Raw genomic sequence first — 17,572 nt, forward strand, 5'->3', positions numbered from 1 at the left:
CTCGGTATATCTTGATCAAATAATTATTATAAAAATTGGCACATAAGTTTAAAATAGCTAATAAAATTATCATCTGTCTATGCATTCCAAATACAAATTGTTTCCCCTCTCACCAACATCCAAACACTGAAAACGAACACTCATCCTCAGCAAAAATCACAAAACAAAACCAAAAAATGGGGATCAATAGATGCATCCAACTTTAAACATAATTTGAAGTCAGAAGCAGTGAACCTGGAAAATCTGTCTAGGCTGATTTCACAACTTGGGGAAGAGACTTCAAAAGGGACATTGATGGCCTCCTCACAGTGTGATTAAGAAGAATTACAAGGGTCAAAAGGGTCAATGCACCAGCTTGATGCGCAGTTCCGAGGGAAACCGGGACATAAGATAGAAGTGTTGATACTCCTAAGGTGACCTGAGCTGTATATAGTTAGCATTATGCAAAAATATGGACCATTCAGCAGCAAGAGGACTGGAGAACTGGAATGTGACAAGTGGAAATGAGATTTTACAAATTCAACATGTTATAAATTCAATTATATGGAGGTACATTTATAATGGAAGTTGATCTTCATCTTGTTAACTAATGGATGGAATGAGAAATAAACTGACTATTGTTAAGATCCTAGTGATACCCTCTCTGTTCTTCCTCTTATTCTGTTGAAGATATGTAGTGTCCTTCCCATAATTGATTTGTCACTATATGGATGTTATCAGTTGGTCCAAAGTAATGATATGATTATGTACTATTAGCATTTAATTCAAACTAAAAAAAATAGTTAGAATTATGATGTATCAGAATTGGAAATGAATCGGGAAGTAATGGAACATGTAGAACCACAATATAAGATTATTCCAGCGTGTGGCAAAATGTCATAGACATAGAGAGTCAACTCCAATGGAGCCAGTTATCCTTTTTCTTGGTCCCTGACATGATGGAGGATCCACACCGCGGTGCGTCATGAGCGCCACACCAGCAAAGAGAAGGATACTGACAAAGCTGAATTGGAAATGGGTGAAAGAAACTGTGATCCACGAACTAACATTGATAGAATGCTAGAGATGAAAGAGAGAGGCTGAAGTTGATATTTGAAGATGGGTAATCAAGAGACTGTGAATGACAAATTACATTGCACTGATCCCTCTGATTATTATTATTATTATTCTTTTTTAATGTGAAACGCACGTGTATATTCCATCAAAAAGCATTGGAACAGCCCAAGCGCAAGGGGTTGACAAATTACATTGCACTGATCCTTCTGATTATTATTATCACTTTTTTTTTTAATAAGAAACACACATGTATATTCCATCAAAAAGCATTGGAACAGCTTAAGAGCAAGGGGTTGAGAAGACCCCTCCCCAAGAAGCTAATACATAAGAGCTTTCCAATGGTTGGAGATCATCAAAAGACTATAATCACAAAATAAATCTGTATAGTTAGAGCACCACCAAAAGACCGTATGTTGAACAAAAGCCCAAAAAAAATCAAAAGAAGCATACTTATCTTCAAAAATACGACTATTTCTTTCATTCCATAAACACCACAAAAGAGACCACATGGCACATCTCCAAAGCACTTTCCCTCTTCCACCGAAGGCGTGGCAATCCAACCCTTCAAGCAACCGATCATCAATTTTTATGGGACAGCAGCTCACCAAACTGAAGGTACTTAACAAACGGGACCAACCCTTGGAGGCAAACTCACAGAGCAAAAAAAGATGGTCCAAGCTCTCCTAGTTTTTCAAACAAAGGCAGCATATAGGAGGGGATAAGTAGTTATTTTTAAGCTTCCTCTGCATTTTGTAATACTCCTTTAAGCGAGGGACCAAAAGAAGAATTTAACCTTTGTGAGGAGTTTAAGTTTCCATATCAGCTTCAACAAAGGGAAGGTGAAAGAGGGGGGCTTCCTAACAATGTTAAAGAGGGTGGTCTTGGTAAACTTTCCAGAGGCATCAATCTTCCAACTGATACTATCATGACTGTCTTGAAGAGCCCAAGAATTAAGGACTACGTTTGACATTGCGTTAGCTTTGTAAAAAAGCCATTTGGAAAAAATCTTAATTATTTTTTGCATTTGGTAAAACATATTTAAATTAAATTTGTTAAAATCACTTTTAAAATACAGTTAATTTCACAGTTACTTTAAAACTGTATCCTACTAGCTTTTTAGATTCTCCTAAAATCAGGTAAAATTTTTAATTAATATTTTGTTTTCAATTTTATTCTTTAAAAAGAAGATTTATTTTATATATTATCTATTTCTCACCTAATCAAGTATATTTTCCATTTTTTCATGAGCTAAATGCATCATTTAAAAGAAAAAAAAAGTATACCATATTGATTTTTTTTTTCAAAATAAGGCTATTTTCCTTAATATTTAAAAATTAATCTATAACAAATAAAATTTATCATACTAAACAATTATTTAAAATTTTAAATTACAAAAAATTAAAAATTTTGATTACAAGTCTATTTTAGTTATTATATCTAAATTAAGATTATTTATTTATTTATTTATTTACCAAACACTCTAACTTACTTTTTTAAGTTTAAGCTGAAATTTTGCCAAACACTATTTTACTTCTTTTGACAGCTGATTTTTTCTGAAAGCACAACTGCCAGCAATTATTTTAAAAGCTATAGCAATCACAAATGGAGCAAAGGACTTGTAAAATGGCAATCATATCACCAACCTCTCTATCAAAAATACATCTTCTAAGGCCCAAATCCCACGCTTGACTAGAGGCACACTAGCAATCCGTGATCACTGCAATCTCTTTTTAAAGAGATGGAGAAAACGTCTGGAAATTTTTGAGCAAGGGGTTAAGGACCACACCACTTATCCAACAAGAACCTGATCGATTTACCATCACCCACCACTAAATGAGCAAAGTTAAAGAACTGATCTTTGTGCTTCATGATGTCAGTCCAAAGTCTTGACATTCTGCCCTTCTTAGGCAGTTTAGAAAACCAACCAAGCTCCTTAATATTGTAAATGGCACCAATAATACGTCTCCACAGGGCGTTTTCCTCATGAAAATACCTCCACAATCATTTCATAAGGAGGGTTGTATTCTTTTAATGAAGAGAGCCAATCCCAAGGCCCCCATGGATAGTAGGTAAAGAAGCCCGTTTCAGTTGACAAGATGGGAAGTAGGGTTGCATAAACCACCGACCCAGACAAAATCTTTGATATTCTCTAATTGATTAATAGCACTAACAGGGGCTTGCATAAGAGAGAAAAAAAAGTAGCAAGGGAGATTGTTGAGGACAGACTGAACTAAGGTCAACCTTCCTCCTTTAGAGAGAGATTCTTCTCCACTTGTCCACCTTCATTTTAAACTTCTCCTCAACGGAGTTCCAAACTTCCTTAACGTTGTGTTTTCCTCCCATAGGAAAACCCAAGTACATGAACGAGAGGGTCTCCATTTTACACCCCAAGGGCACGACAAGAAGATCCACTTCCTCACTTTCCATGTTAATGCCAATAATAGAGGTTTTAGAGTGTTTAAAGACAACTCCGAGCCCAAGAGAAAGAGATTGACAATGGTCCACCAAGCCATTAAGTTACCCTCCTCCCAAGAGCAAAACAGAAGAGTATCATCTGCATAGCCTCTAATGACCTTCCTTTCATTGCAATAATGCACCAGACAACTCAGGGCACCCTCCACGATCGTAAAGAGAAAAGGAGCAAGGGGGTTTCATTGTCTTAAACCCCTTTAGCAAGTATCTTACCCATTGGTCTACCATTGACAATAATAGAGAAGTTGGTCGTGGACAGACAGCCCCAAAATCCATTTTCTCCAACTCCTACTAAAACCTTTGAGTTCAAGAACAACATCAAGAAAAGCCCAGTCCACTTTGCCATAAGCCTTTTCCAGGTCTAGTTTAAAGAGAGCACCTTTCTTCCCACAAAAGTTCCACTCATCCACAACTTCAAAAACAACAAGAATAGCATCTAGAATTTGGCAGCCTTCAATAAAGGCCATTTGCAACTCAAACACAATGGAGGGGAGAACTCTCTTCAATTCGTTAGCAAGAACCTTGGAGATGATCTTATAAAGAGAGGTCACAAGGCTAATGGGTCTGAAGTCACTAACCCTAGTGGCTTTTTTTATTTTCGAGATGAGGCAAATATACGTCACATTGCAACGTTTATTGATGATACAGTTTTTAAAAAACTCTTGGAACACCTTAACAATATCAGGCTTCAGGGTGTTCCAAGACTTTTTATAAAACTCCCCTGTCATGCCATCTGGGCCAAGAGACTTGAGATTCCTCAAATAAAAAACCGCATCTCGAATCTCCTTTTCTTCAAAAGGGGCCTTCAAGGACAAAAAGTCAGTGACGCTGAGGGGTCTCCAATCCGACCCTTCAAAAGTGAAGGGATGGGGAATTTTCACACCATAAAGGTTTATGTAAAAATCTAAGATTTCATCCACGATCTCATCTTCATTAAGGAGAACCCGACCCTCTCTACTTTCCAAGGCAGCAATGAAGTTCTAACTTTTCCGAGCGGAGACCCATCTATGAAAGAAATTCGAGTTTTTCTCACCCTCCCGAAGCCACTGAGTTTTACTTTTCTAGACCCAAATCATCTGTTATTTTACAATAGTCTCAGGAAGAGCAGCTTTACAGTCGTCTCTCTCTTTAATAGCAGCATCAGAAAGCAAACCAGAGTCTTCCATAGAATTAAAGGTAGAAATCTTCTCTAACAGGGCCTTCTTTTGCGAAAAAATGTTTCCAAAGACCTCCTTGTTCCACTCTTTAAGAATGATCTTCAAACCTTTTAGTTTTTCCATAAAGGCAAAGTTCAGCCATCCTTCAACTTTAATACCAGCCTACCATACCTCTAAATTCTTCAAAAACAGGTGGTGATCAAGCCAAACATTTTCGAATCTAAACGGAGCGGGGCCCCAAGACTGAACTCCTAACGTAAGAAGAATGGAGAAATGATCAGATGTTACTCTCAGGAACCTATCTGCCCTAACCTCTCTAAAAAATTCCACCCATGACTTGGAGGGAAGAAAACAATCAATCTTAGAGGTAGCCAGTCTAATTCCTGACCTAGACTAGGAGAAAGAATCATTTCGAAGAGGGACGTCAATCAAGTCCAAGTCCTCGATTTATTAAACACGTTCATGCTTCTAGTGGGACGGCCCCCAGAACTCTTCTCACTAGCCCATCTAACAAAATTAAAGTCCCCTCCAACACACCAGCGGGCGTTGCACAACCCATATAAATCCAAGAGTTCTTGCCAAAAAATGTCTCTGCTTTTGTACGAAGAGGGGTCATAAACACCTATGATCCAGCCATTAAAGTTCGGTTCAAAAATGTTTGGTTTATCCTTTCATCAATCTCAATGAAAGTTCGGTTCTTAGAAAAAAAAATATAATAATAAACAACCATTCCCATAAGTAATGCACCTTTTAATAATGGAAAAGCCTCCATAAGATCATGAAAGGGAAAAATTACCTGAAGAGCAGCCATGCCAAATGTACTCCCGATCAAAGAACGAACTGCAGGATGTATCTCCAGCTTCCTTGTCGACCACCATAAGGTACCAATTGAAACTAAGGTTGCGGTAGCAAGTATACGATGGTCAAGCTGTAAATTAGATGAAGCAATTCATTGCTTCTTGTTTCATGATGGTAAACTTATAAATGCACTTTGAACTTCATCAAGAACATAAAGGCATTTCGTGCAAAAAGATTTGAATATAATACATAACATTAGAATGTACATGTTCAAGTAGCTCAATTGATATAAACATCAACAAATCGACATTTTTAAAAAATGCTATCAAAACAAATAAATATCATAATTTCTTTCATATACTAAAGCAATTAGTCGATTGAAATGTGAAATTATTAAACCAATATTAAAATAGCATGAATAGCAACACTGGTCCAAAACACGTGTCTTTTATGATCAAGGTAATAGAGAAACTGTATGCAAGAAAAATGGATCTTGAAAATTGCATACAACACAGTCTAAGGGAAGGGAAAGCTAATCAAGATTCTCGATAGGGTTTTTTTTTAAAAGAAATCAGATTCTTACAAGGTCATATTGAAATATAAACAATCATAGAAGAATCATGAAGCTAAACCCCTTGATATAATCACAAGGCGATACTAAAACAATTCAGTTTCTCACAAGGTGATATTAGCATGTAATAGTCATTGAAGCATTGTAAAATTTTGCAAACCTAAACAACTTGATATGATCCAAGTTAAGACTTATGAGAAATTACCTGAACTGTGGATGTATTCTCAAAAAAATTTCGAATTAGCGGTTTCATGTCAAAAATATCATCAGGTACCCACGTATCACCCATCTTTGGAAAAGTGTTATATGCATGGCCCTGTAATCCAGCATACAAGGAGAAGCATGATCTCTTTTGAATGGGAAAGAAATTTAATACATACTGAGAAAAAAAAATCACATACTGCATCGTTTCCAGCTACAAATGCTCCTGAAATGGCAGTAATACCAACAAGTAAGCTCACAGGAAGAGCAATTCTTCGAACTTTTGCTGCACCATGAGCCCAAGCCACAGATTCAACAGGTGGTTCAGGCATAACAACAGAGAGACCAGTCCAGAAAAGACCACAATATATAATGAATGCCGATGTAAGATGAGCTGCAAGACGGTAAGGGCTTACTCTTGGCTGAGCATACTCAGATGCTGGCTCCTGTGGGATGAACTCCTTTAGGAACTCTCCACTCTATCATAATTGGGAAAGCAACAATCAACAAGGATAAAGTGGATCTACCTCTAAACCACTCTTTACCATCCACCAGCCGATTAAACCCTGCCCAGCACCAAGGGCAAAAAGTGTCGACAATCTCAGTCCAAGACGCAAGGTTATATATCTCTTACGAAGAAAATATGAAAAGGGCAAAGCAAACATAACACCCAATGCCCTTCCCCACATTCGATGTGCATATTCCATCCAATATATAAATTTGAAATCTTCAATACTCATGCCTTTGTTAACACTGTCGAATTTTCAAACGTAGAGTCATAAAATCCATGGGAACTATTTCGCTTCAAAAAATTAAAATCAATGCATGAAAGCTTAAAAAATATATAACCACACACTGATTAAAAACTGAAAATGTATGACTTCCAAAATACCAATTCCTCGAATCAACTTTCCTTTTAGTGAACCACTAATTACCAAGAATCTACACAAACCATCTATTTACATGCCAATCGATAATAAACACAAAATCATTAGGAGTGCTGCATGCAAGCAAACAACATAATTAAGCAGTAAAAGACTGGCTCCAGAGCAATGTTGATACACATACCGCTTATATTCAGGGGACTGCTTATACTTATCAAACTCCTGCAGCCATTCTTCATCTGTTAGAGGGGGAAGTTTCCCAGTAAACTTCCAATCAGTCATGGAAAGACCAGATCGTGTCAAACGTGTAACACCACCAAGAACCACCATACTGAAAACCCAGGCAGCAGAACCAAAAAGCCATATCCCCACCATTTTCTGAGCACGAGGACCAGCAGTTACAAGCAACTTCAGGCCCTCCTTGTTCGTGCCAATTGAAGCCACCGTAGACATATTCCTAAATAATGGAGCCTGATGAACCTGAAAACAGCGAACAAACATACTCTTATCGTGAATACAACATATAAAGTACACAACTACTGTATGATAATGTCTAAAAGGTTGAGAAGAATCTACCGATGACGCAATGTATCAAGTATCGACATCAAAAAAAAAAAAAAAACTACAAGACGTCAAGAAAAAAATCACAAACTGAAAAAATATATTTTTTTTCATCATTATTATTAAGCATTCATGCTAAAAAAATAAAAAATTAAAAAAAAAAAAACTTGAAATCAGGCGCTTGATTGCCTTAGTACAACTCCAAATAGACTTTCCACGGATGAGAAATTGATAAAGTTACAGACAAAAAAAAAAAATAGACCCATATTAAAACGACCCAATACTAAAACATACAATGTCAGTATAAAGACATCAAAGCCAACCAAAAATCGAAGAATTGTGAATTGAAACAGAAAAACACGAGATAAAATCCTGTCAATCAAATGGAAGAGTGAGAAATAGAACCTTGGAGAAGGATCGATGACCATAGACGCCAAAGAGGCATTTCTTTGAAGATTGAGAAGAGAAAGATCTGAATGGTTGAGGGCGAAGAAGAGAGGAGGGATTTGATTGAAGAAGAGAATTGTAAATACGGCTTAAAGCTTCCTTCCTCCGCAGAAATGATGCCATTACTCTGCTCTCAAACACTTTTTCTCTATCTCTCTCCTCCGACTTCGAGGGTTTATCAGAGGTTCCTGTAATGTAAGCGATTCACCGCCAATTGCTAAGAAGTGGAGAACAGGTAAACGACGCCGTTTCAAGCTTAGGGTTTCGCACTCAATATATAATTATTAACTAATCTAACTTTTCTAAACGGAAATTAATAAACTAATGGAATCTAAATCTATGCATATTATGACATTCTATTTTTTTTTTTTTTTTTAATAATACGTTAGACAGAGAAATTGATCCTCTACTCTGATATTGATAGTACTAACTATTGGAGGAGAAATTAAATTTATGATATAATTCCAAAACCATCAATTTTGTGATCAATTAAGAATTGACATGTGTCCCAAATTGAAGTTGAAGATAGATTTTATGTTTTTTTGGATTGAATAAAATTAATTTCACCCAATTTGACGTTATAATTTGTAATTTGGTTAATTAACCTGGGCCAACAAAGCCCAAACCCATGGGTCAACCAGGCCCAAGCCCATTAAGCCCATCAAAGAGCTTAGAGGACTTCTCAGGTCCGCAATGATCCACACAAATATTCTTCAAATACTTCTACTTCAAGAATGACTCTTCCAAGACTTTATTCGATGTCTTTCTTCTTCAAGTCAAGCATATCCACTCAGTCGATAGAAAATCAGAGGATCGAGAGATGTTTGGTGTTGATATTGATGAGTCGTAGAAGAGTCTTCAAGGGTCAAGGGTTTCGGTTGTTGATGAATTCTCTTAGGGCTCTGTGAAGGTATAATGGTTGACCCCTTGAAATGAGAATAGCTCCTCTATTTATAGGACTCTTTGATGAGCTTCATAAGCTTGGGCCTGGTTGGCCCATGGGTTTGGGCTTGGTTGGTCTATGGGTTTGGGTTTGGTTGGCCCATGGGTTTGGGCTTAGGATCCAATTAATCGGATTTAGGTCTACTTTGGCACTTAGGCCCAAATTAAGCCCTTCATTGGGTGTAACCAGATGAAAGTCCAAATTATAATGTCAAATAAAGCGAAATTAATTTTACTCAATCCAACGCCTATGACGAAAACACCGAATTTGTCTTCAACTTCAATTTGGACACATGTCAATTCTTAATAGGTCACAAATTTGATGATGTCAGAATTTCGTCATTAATTTAGTAAATGACATGGCGATTTGTGATTGGTCCAAAATTTCTCCTCCAACACTAACACTATGTCATATATTCATTTAGGCACATATAACATTTCGTTTATTTTTTTATAAATTATTGTTGTATTTTGTTTCATTTCGAGTAGATTTAATTTTGTCGAAATTAATTAAATAAGAACAATAAACTTTATGCAGTAAAGTGTGCCAAGTGAATGCAACACTCTTTATTTTCTATACGATATCTAAAAGTTACCATATGAGAGAATATCTCTCCCTATTTTGCTATTCATTTTTAATGAATATCTTTCATGCCATTTCCTTCAATTATTTATTATCATCTTTGTTTTTCTTTGATCCAAGTTCATTTTCAAAATGTAAAAGAGATGACAGTTGTTCATTTAGTTGTTGTTGTTCAAAATTTTGATGAATTTTTAACTCAATGATAGTTTTGAAACATTTTATGAAAGGTTGCAACGATAATATTGCAACTTTTAAAATGAATTTAAGTATGTGTTGAAACAAGTAAGAGAGTTGATTCTACTTAACCATCACAAGTTGACCTATAGTAAATAAGGGAACATTCTCCTGATAAATGGCTAAAAGGTCATATTCAATTCATATCAATTTTATTGACACTCAAATGTTGTAAGGTCAGACAAGTTGTCTAGTGAAACTAGTCAAAATGTACGTAAGCTAGGCTGGACATTGATTGATATTAAAAAATAAACATAAACCTATATTTTATTTTAAAATGTAACTTTTAAATAAGGCTATGAAGTTACAATCTAAGATAAATTTTTAAATAAGGCTATGAAGTTACAATCTAAGGGGGTTTTTGGGCCGCTAAGTGGGTTATAATAGTTAGTGCTTATTATAGTATGTGGGTTATGATAGTCTGTATTTGGGGTGCAGATTATTTTAGTCTATGTTTAGAATGCAAGTTATTATAATCTGTGGTATAGTAGTCTGTGTTTAGTGTGTAGGTTATTATAGTCTGTGGTATAATAGTCTGTGTTTGTTGTGCAGATTATTATAGTCTGAGTTATAATAATATGTGTTTGAGGTGTAGATTATTATAATAACCAGTTATAACAGTATGTAAACTAAATGCATGTTATCTTAGTATATATCACAATTGATTCTACTTTTCCATATATCAAAGGAAATTTTTTTTTTAATGAAATATCATATTTTCACGAACCTAAATAAAATTGTTTGTTCCACCAATTTGTATAAAAATGTGTTGAACGTTGCATTGTCCATTCCTCCAATTTTAACCTTGTTTGACGTATCAAACTTTGTGAGCATTCAACAAATACAATTTCATTCTCTTCAAAGGATATTAATCATTGCCCAACACATTAATGTATGTAGAGATAGAGAAATTTCACAAACAGCAAAAAAAGAAAACCAAATCACATTCATGTCCATGAAATAGTACAAAGTCAAACATAAAAAATATTATAAAGTACAAGTCATAATTTAGATATGTCCAAATTAAACATGGAAAAGCAGGTGATGAAAATAGTTAGTCGTTGTCTAAAAGAAGAAGCTCGCAATACTTCAATTTCATATTCGCTGGAACAGATAAAAAACTCTTCGTATTATGCACATTACGGAATGTGGTATTCATAAGCTTCACCTTCTGTCGAGTTTGCAGTTCTGGAATATTGTTAAGTTCATTCACAATCTTGGCACGTAGCTCAACCTCTGTTGCATGTTGCTTTTTCAGCCATTTAGCAATGGACTTCAGTTGGTCATTTGCAAAGTCCATTGCATTCTTAAAAACCTCAACCAACTCAGACTGATATCCATAATGCTTTCTCTTACTACCCCTTAATGAACTGCCTCCTTCGGAACCAAATGCAGTTGGGATTCCATCAAGCTCATCCTGTGACAGGTCATGTTCTTGTGAATCGCCAATAGGAGCACCTTCATACATACGCCCTGGCACATTTGAGGTCATGTCACCATGTGTCTCTGCCCCTTCTCCAGTTGCGTAGACCTTGCCAAAGACGTAGGCTAAGTCATCAAAATATGGGAATGACTTGTTTATGAGCCCTTTTGCTGCAGGATGGCTCTACATGGAGAGTATGATTGGTCAATATAACGAGTGACGATGAATGAAAAAAAATGTTTATGAAATTTTACCTTCATCCAATCATTGAACGTCTCTTTCTCCGCAGTGATGCATTGGAATTCTTTGTTCCAATCAAACCCGCTGCATGTCGGTCATCACATTTTCTGCTATAGCTTGGTACGTTCTTTTAAGGCTCTTTATCCTACAATCTATAGTGAGGGTCCCTTATATTCTATAACCAAGTATCCTATCAACCATCATACGCTGTAACTGTGCCAGGTGCCCAGGGCGAAAGGTCCCGTTGTCTAATCTCCATCCACCAGATTCAATCAAAGTCACCAAACATTCCACCAGCTTCGACTCTTCCTTCCTCATCCAAGTGTGCTTTGGAGCTCTAGAAGAACTTGCAATCTTGCTACATGTACACCGTAGTACAATTTAAGTAGAAAAGAAAGAAATTGTAAGGTAATGTGTTATTTACAATATATAAGGTAGTAAATCTAATTATATTAAGAAATTTGGAAATTGGTTTACAAAATCGCAAACATGAAATTAAAAAAAAATACATTGTAAAAGCTATAAACTAAGCATGAAGCTACTGATTATTACGTAACTCCAAGTCAAAAAACATATTATATGCCGATTCATCTCTCCATTATGCCCATTCGTTTGAACTCTCAATATAATTGATCTCATCCCCACCAATGATAGTAGAATGTGAGTCCACCTCGTCTAGGTCCTCGGCTTTTTAACAGTATTCATCTCTCAATTAATAAGATTATGAAAAAGGCAACACGTCATGATCGTCCAAGTTTGGACTTGCACAGGGTAGTATGATTTTCTGCGGAGTATTGCCCATCTCCCTTTCAACAGCCCGAATGCCCTCTCGTTGACATTCCTCGCAGAAGAGTGTTTCATGTTGAAAAATTATCTTGCAGTTGTTGGTGCATTCCCTCATCCACGCCATTCCGAAAGATGATATCATTCTCCTCTATATGGTACCAAGAAGCCCTTCGCATTTGGGTACCCAACATCACATAGATAATAATACCATATACAATGTCCAATTGTATGAAATCATAATCGTTGAGTACTACGATGTATGACAAGAAATTGCGCGCGAAAGTTATTACCCTTCGAAAGATTTAATCCGTTAGATTGTGATATTGCATCTCTAAGAATACGAGAGTCAGCTACAGAACCTTACCACCCAAGTAAGACAAACATGAAATCGCCATTTGTGTCGCAAACACCAAGAACATTCGTGGCGATTTCACCCTTCCTCATCCTATATCTTGGTCGAATCAGTGACACTCACGTTGACCTTTATGTACGTACCATCTAACGCACCTAGACAATCCTATGCGAACACAATGTTTGAAATATTCATATACATAAGTTATCTAAACTAGACATGGACAGTGCACCAACATTTGTTTAGTTTCACTATACTCCAAACCATCTCCATCTCGGATTTGTACAGGAGGTTGTGATTGGCAAAGGTTTTTTCAATAGTAATTCATGTAGTCATAAAACGACGTTGAGAACGGAGTTGAAATGCCTAAAAACTGTTTCACAAACTGTCTACAAGCTACTTTATTCTTAACATCGTGGGCTAAGATATGTAGGAACATGGCGATCCTCTCCTCAACATCTACAACTTATGTTCCCACTAATTCGCCAGTTGTCCTTAGTAAAGTACATAAAATGGCAAAACATCTTCTATCCATTCGCGTGCTTTCATGACAACTTAAATCAGACTCATGGATTAGCCGAAAGTATGCTACTTGCCTAATATGATGTCTAATGTGATGTGGCGAGTATTCTATCCTCCTATGGTCGTTGAGTAACAGCTCTAGTATTAGCAGTAATTGACGTTGGGTAGTTGTGAACACAGTTAGTGTGGTTACTACTTCTTGGGGGTCCATTATACCGTAGATTACAAAAATTGGCTCCTAAAACGTTTATTCATGAGTGGTTTTTCAAATTCACGCAAAATATAATTTTAAATGTATACAAAATTGTATGATATAGCTTAGTAATAGTAGTAATAGTAGCTTGCAATATTTTTTAATGTTTAACGTTAAGATTGAAACTTTTATCTAGATTTAGAGTGTAATTGGATGAAATTGAGGGGGCATTTGGAACTAAAATATAAAGTACATTAGTCTGGAACTAAAATTAAAAAATACATTACCGTAGATATATTATGTTTACTCGATATAACCATAATTAGTAAGTTAACCCTTCACAGGTTGTTCGTAATAACAGTTGGGTCAAATGTCTGTTTTACCCCCGAGAATACCTCTTATTTCTTAAGTCCCACGAATCCTCTAATGAACAATTGATTTGTGATTTGATCAACAAACCGAGTCCCTTTAAGGCTAACGAGAGGGTGGGACCCCTTGTTCAAGACCCAGAGTCAGCACTTAAGGGAGCAACCTTTATACTATCCCTAAAAGTGGGTAGAAGTGAATTCCATCTTGCACCCTATGTCTCTAGCTATCTACCCAGTCTCACCCCTAAAATGGAGGTTTATTGAGCCGGCGCTGTTGAGCCAACCTTCACCTATGCAAATCTAAGGATAATCCCGAATAAATAGAAGTTCATAGTTAGCTTAGGATTAAGGTCTAAGTTACCTAGATCATCGCTTTGAAATAGTCAGTCTTAAAGAGTAAATAACGTTATAAAGTAAGAGTGACTAATTTCATGGTCCGATCTTGTACAAACCAATTACACAGGATGCCCCCCTCCTCACGTCATAACATGCACGAATTAGGATCACATCGTCTGTAGCACTTTACAACTCCTTGTAACTACAGAGTGGGTCGGATCCAATAGTGTTACCAGAATAAGGCACCCAACCTTATTCCTATACTATAGATCATTTTGACTATTTACTTGAACCTGGTCCACTTTTATGTCTCCACATAAAATTCAAGTACTCATTTAATAGTCATGAGTCTTTTAAGTTTATTGGATTTCTAAAACGCAATAAGCAATACATATTTTCAATAATAACTAGGACATAAAACTCAACATTACTACTATTCTCTCTTTTCTACTTCATTAACAAATAAGTTTAAATCGTTATCTATGGACTTTTAAGTTTGTTCACCTTAATCCTTAAAGACAGTTAATTTAGATATAATTAGTAGTTGTTATTTTACTAATAATTTATCAATAAAATATTTTATTTTCATTTTTATCAAATATATTCAACCATACCAAATGAAGCTATAAAATTATGTTTGCATTTTTATCAAATATCTTCAACTTATTGTTTTTTTTAATCAGCAACAATAACCATATTCAATTTCACGCAATGTTATAGAATAATTCCATTTTTGAATATGAACATGGAAATTAAAATTCTCATTGATAAAATAGTCTTGATTTTAGTAGGTTTCATTTTAGGCTCATGATCAAATCTTATTTTCAACAAAAAATAAATCAATAAAAAGAAAAATGTGTTGAAGCCTAACAAGTATTTAGGAAGAAAATCAACAAACAATTGAAAGAAAAGATTAATATATAACTTAAAGAAAATCAACTGCAAAAGGATAATTAATATATAATTAAATTATTTTAAGTTTATAAATATACAGGATAAAAATTATAAATGAAAAATTAAAGTTTTGTATCAACAAACACTTCAAATATACAAGATGCTTTAGAAGAGTACCACCTTACGTACAATAGAAGGAGGAAATGTAAAACTTCACTTGTTCTCTAATAAGTTGAACACTATAACAATCAATAAATAGATGCTTTAGTATTAATATAAAAAAAATGAAAGTGACTTAATAGGAGATGTGATAAGCAACACAAGAGAGAAGGAGGGGGAAAGGACTTACCAACAATGGTATGGTGAAGATGAGGTTGTCCTCGTAGTTGTAAGGAAAAAAAAAAGGTCTCATTTAAATAGAAGAGAAATAAAGTACACCTTGGAAATAAGTATGTCTCATTCATGGGTAGGTCAAAGTTTAGGTCTCATTCATGGGTAGGTCATGAGTAGGAAAAAAGGTAATAAGTACACCTTGGAAAGCCCACCTAATGAAATAAAGTGAATAGTATATCAATGAGATTGGAAACCAAACACATCAATTCACTATTGTCAATCACATCAATAAGGTACTTGCAAATCACTACTCCGAGAACCACTACTTGCAATTAAATTAGAGTAAACCAAACAAGATTTATGACATAGTTGCAATGAAAATGGAAAAAGAAAACAAGGAAGCCAACAAACAATCAACTATCTTAGTATTATGCTTAGACAGTAAGAACCAGCCTCAGAACAACGAAATTCTTTCTTAAATCTGTTCTGAATTTCGGATAATATGATGTATCATGGTAAATTAGATATATTGATCACTATAATCAATAAAAAAGAGTCATTAAAATAGTAGCAAAATAATCAAAGACCGATAATCAAAGACCAATAACCAAATACCAAGAACAGAAACAAGTACAAAAAAAGTCATTGAAATAGTAGCAAAATAATCAAAACCGATAATCAAAGACCAAGAATAAGTGACCAAGAATAGTAGCAATGCAAAAAAAGTCATCGAAATAGGGGCAAAATAATCAAAGACAGATAATAAAAAACCAATAACCATATACCAAAAACAGTAGCAATGCAAAAAGAGTCATCAAAATAGGGGCAAAATAATCAAAGAGCAATAATCAAGTACCAAAAACAATAGCAATGAGAAAAGAGTCATCGAAATAGGGACAAAATAATCAAAGACCAATAATCATATACCAAGAATAGAACACTGAAATTAAGCATAGAGACCGATATCAGACAAAAATAGTCATTTATTAAAACAGATACATTGATCATCAGAGATTGATAATCAAAGACCAAGAATAGAACATTGAAATCAAGCATAGAGCAAAATAAGCTTACATTTTGTCCAAAAAAATAAAAAATAAAAAGAAGGAAAAAATATACAGTGGCTCATCATCGGCTGTTGAAGAGAAAGAAGACTTACCATTGGATCTGGTAGCCCTACCAAGATTTGAACACCATCCTCCATCCCCTACCATGCTCCAAACGAGGATCTCCATCCTCTACCAAGCAAGATACGAGCTCCAACTGTTGGGTTGTATGTCCTAAAAACTCGTAGTTTGTAAAATGATAAACATTTTATATTATCGATATACTTGTTATTGATCTCATAAATTGTATGAAAGTCTAAATCCAATAAACTAAGACCCATGACTATTGTATGAGTACTTGAACTTTATATGGAGACATAAGAGTGGATCGGGTTCGAGTAAATAATCAAAATGATCTATGGTACATGAATGAGGTTGGGTACCTTATTCTAGTAACACCATTGGATGCGACCTACTCTGTAGTTATTACAAAGAGTTGTAAAATGCTACATACGATGTGATCCTAATTCGTACATGTTATGACATGAGGAGTGGGGGCGTTCTCTGCAATGAGTTTGCATAAGATCCGAACCAAGAAATAAGTCACTCTTATTTTATAACGTTGTTTACTGTTTAAGACTGACTATTTCACCTAGATGACCTAGGTAACTCGATCTTAATCCTAAACTAACTATGAACTCCTATTTATTCGAGATTTCTCTTAGATTTGCATAGTTGAGGGTTGGCTTAACAACGCCGGCTCAATAAGACTCCCATTTCAGGGGTAAGACCGGATAGATAACTGGGGACATAGGGTGCAAGATGGAGTTCACACCTACCCGATTTAAGGATAGGAGAAGGTTGTTCTCTCAAGTACTAAATCGAGGTCTTGAACAAGGGGCCCCGTGACAACTTAATTTTGTATCTTTATTTTACAAAGGTGGACAAATATGAATATGGATGAATGAACAACAAGCTCATGTTGCCATAAACTTAATGATGTGAAGATGAAAATGGAAGGTGGATGCTGTGTTATGCATTACTACTTCTAAATATATGCGTTGTTAACTATATGCTTGTAGTATGCTATGGAGTAATGCGTTGTCACAAGTTTCCTTGCACTGAAACCAAGTATAATTCCAACGCAAGTTTCTCAGAGTAATCCAAGGTCGA

At 35.4% G+C, this 17,572-nt stretch overlaps 1 protein-coding gene across 4 annotated transcripts; it reads right to left on the minus strand.

Moving 5' to 3' along the window:
- Positions 1 to 9: 9 nt before the first annotated feature.
- On the minus strand, positions 10 to 8,384 carry LOC120074564 (cytochrome c oxidase assembly protein COX15). Of its 4 annotated transcripts, none has more exons than XM_039027731.1 (7): positions 8,106 to 8,382; positions 7,324 to 7,619; positions 6,783 to 7,008; positions 6,456 to 6,701; positions 6,260 to 6,370; positions 5,482 to 5,613; positions 10 to 418 (listed from the first exon to the last, which is right to left on the minus strand). In XM_039027731.1, the coding sequence occupies exons 1-7, from the start codon at positions 8,268 to 8,270 to the stop codon at positions 248 to 250; spliced, it is 1,347 nt and encodes a 448-aa protein (XP_038883659.1). In that variant the 5' UTR covers positions 8,271 to 8,382; the 3' UTR covers positions 10 to 247. The 4 variants fall into 4 exon arrangements, with proteins under 4 accessions (XP_038883659.1, XP_038883672.1, XP_038883665.1 ...); XM_039027744.1 differs by having other exon boundaries at positions 276 to 423; positions 8,106 to 8,383; XM_039027737.1 differs by lacking the exon at positions 10 to 418 and adding an exon at positions 2,567 to 5,307 and having other exon boundaries at positions 8,106 to 8,384.
- Positions 8,385 to 17,572: the final 9,188 nt, after the last annotated feature.

This window comes from Benincasa hispida, chromosome 1 (genome assembly GCF_009727055.1).
Source record: "Benincasa hispida cultivar B227 chromosome 1, ASM972705v1, whole genome shotgun sequence".
In the NCBI taxonomy this organism is placed as follows: domain Eukaryota; kingdom Viridiplantae; phylum Streptophyta; class Magnoliopsida; order Cucurbitales; family Cucurbitaceae; genus Benincasa; species Benincasa hispida.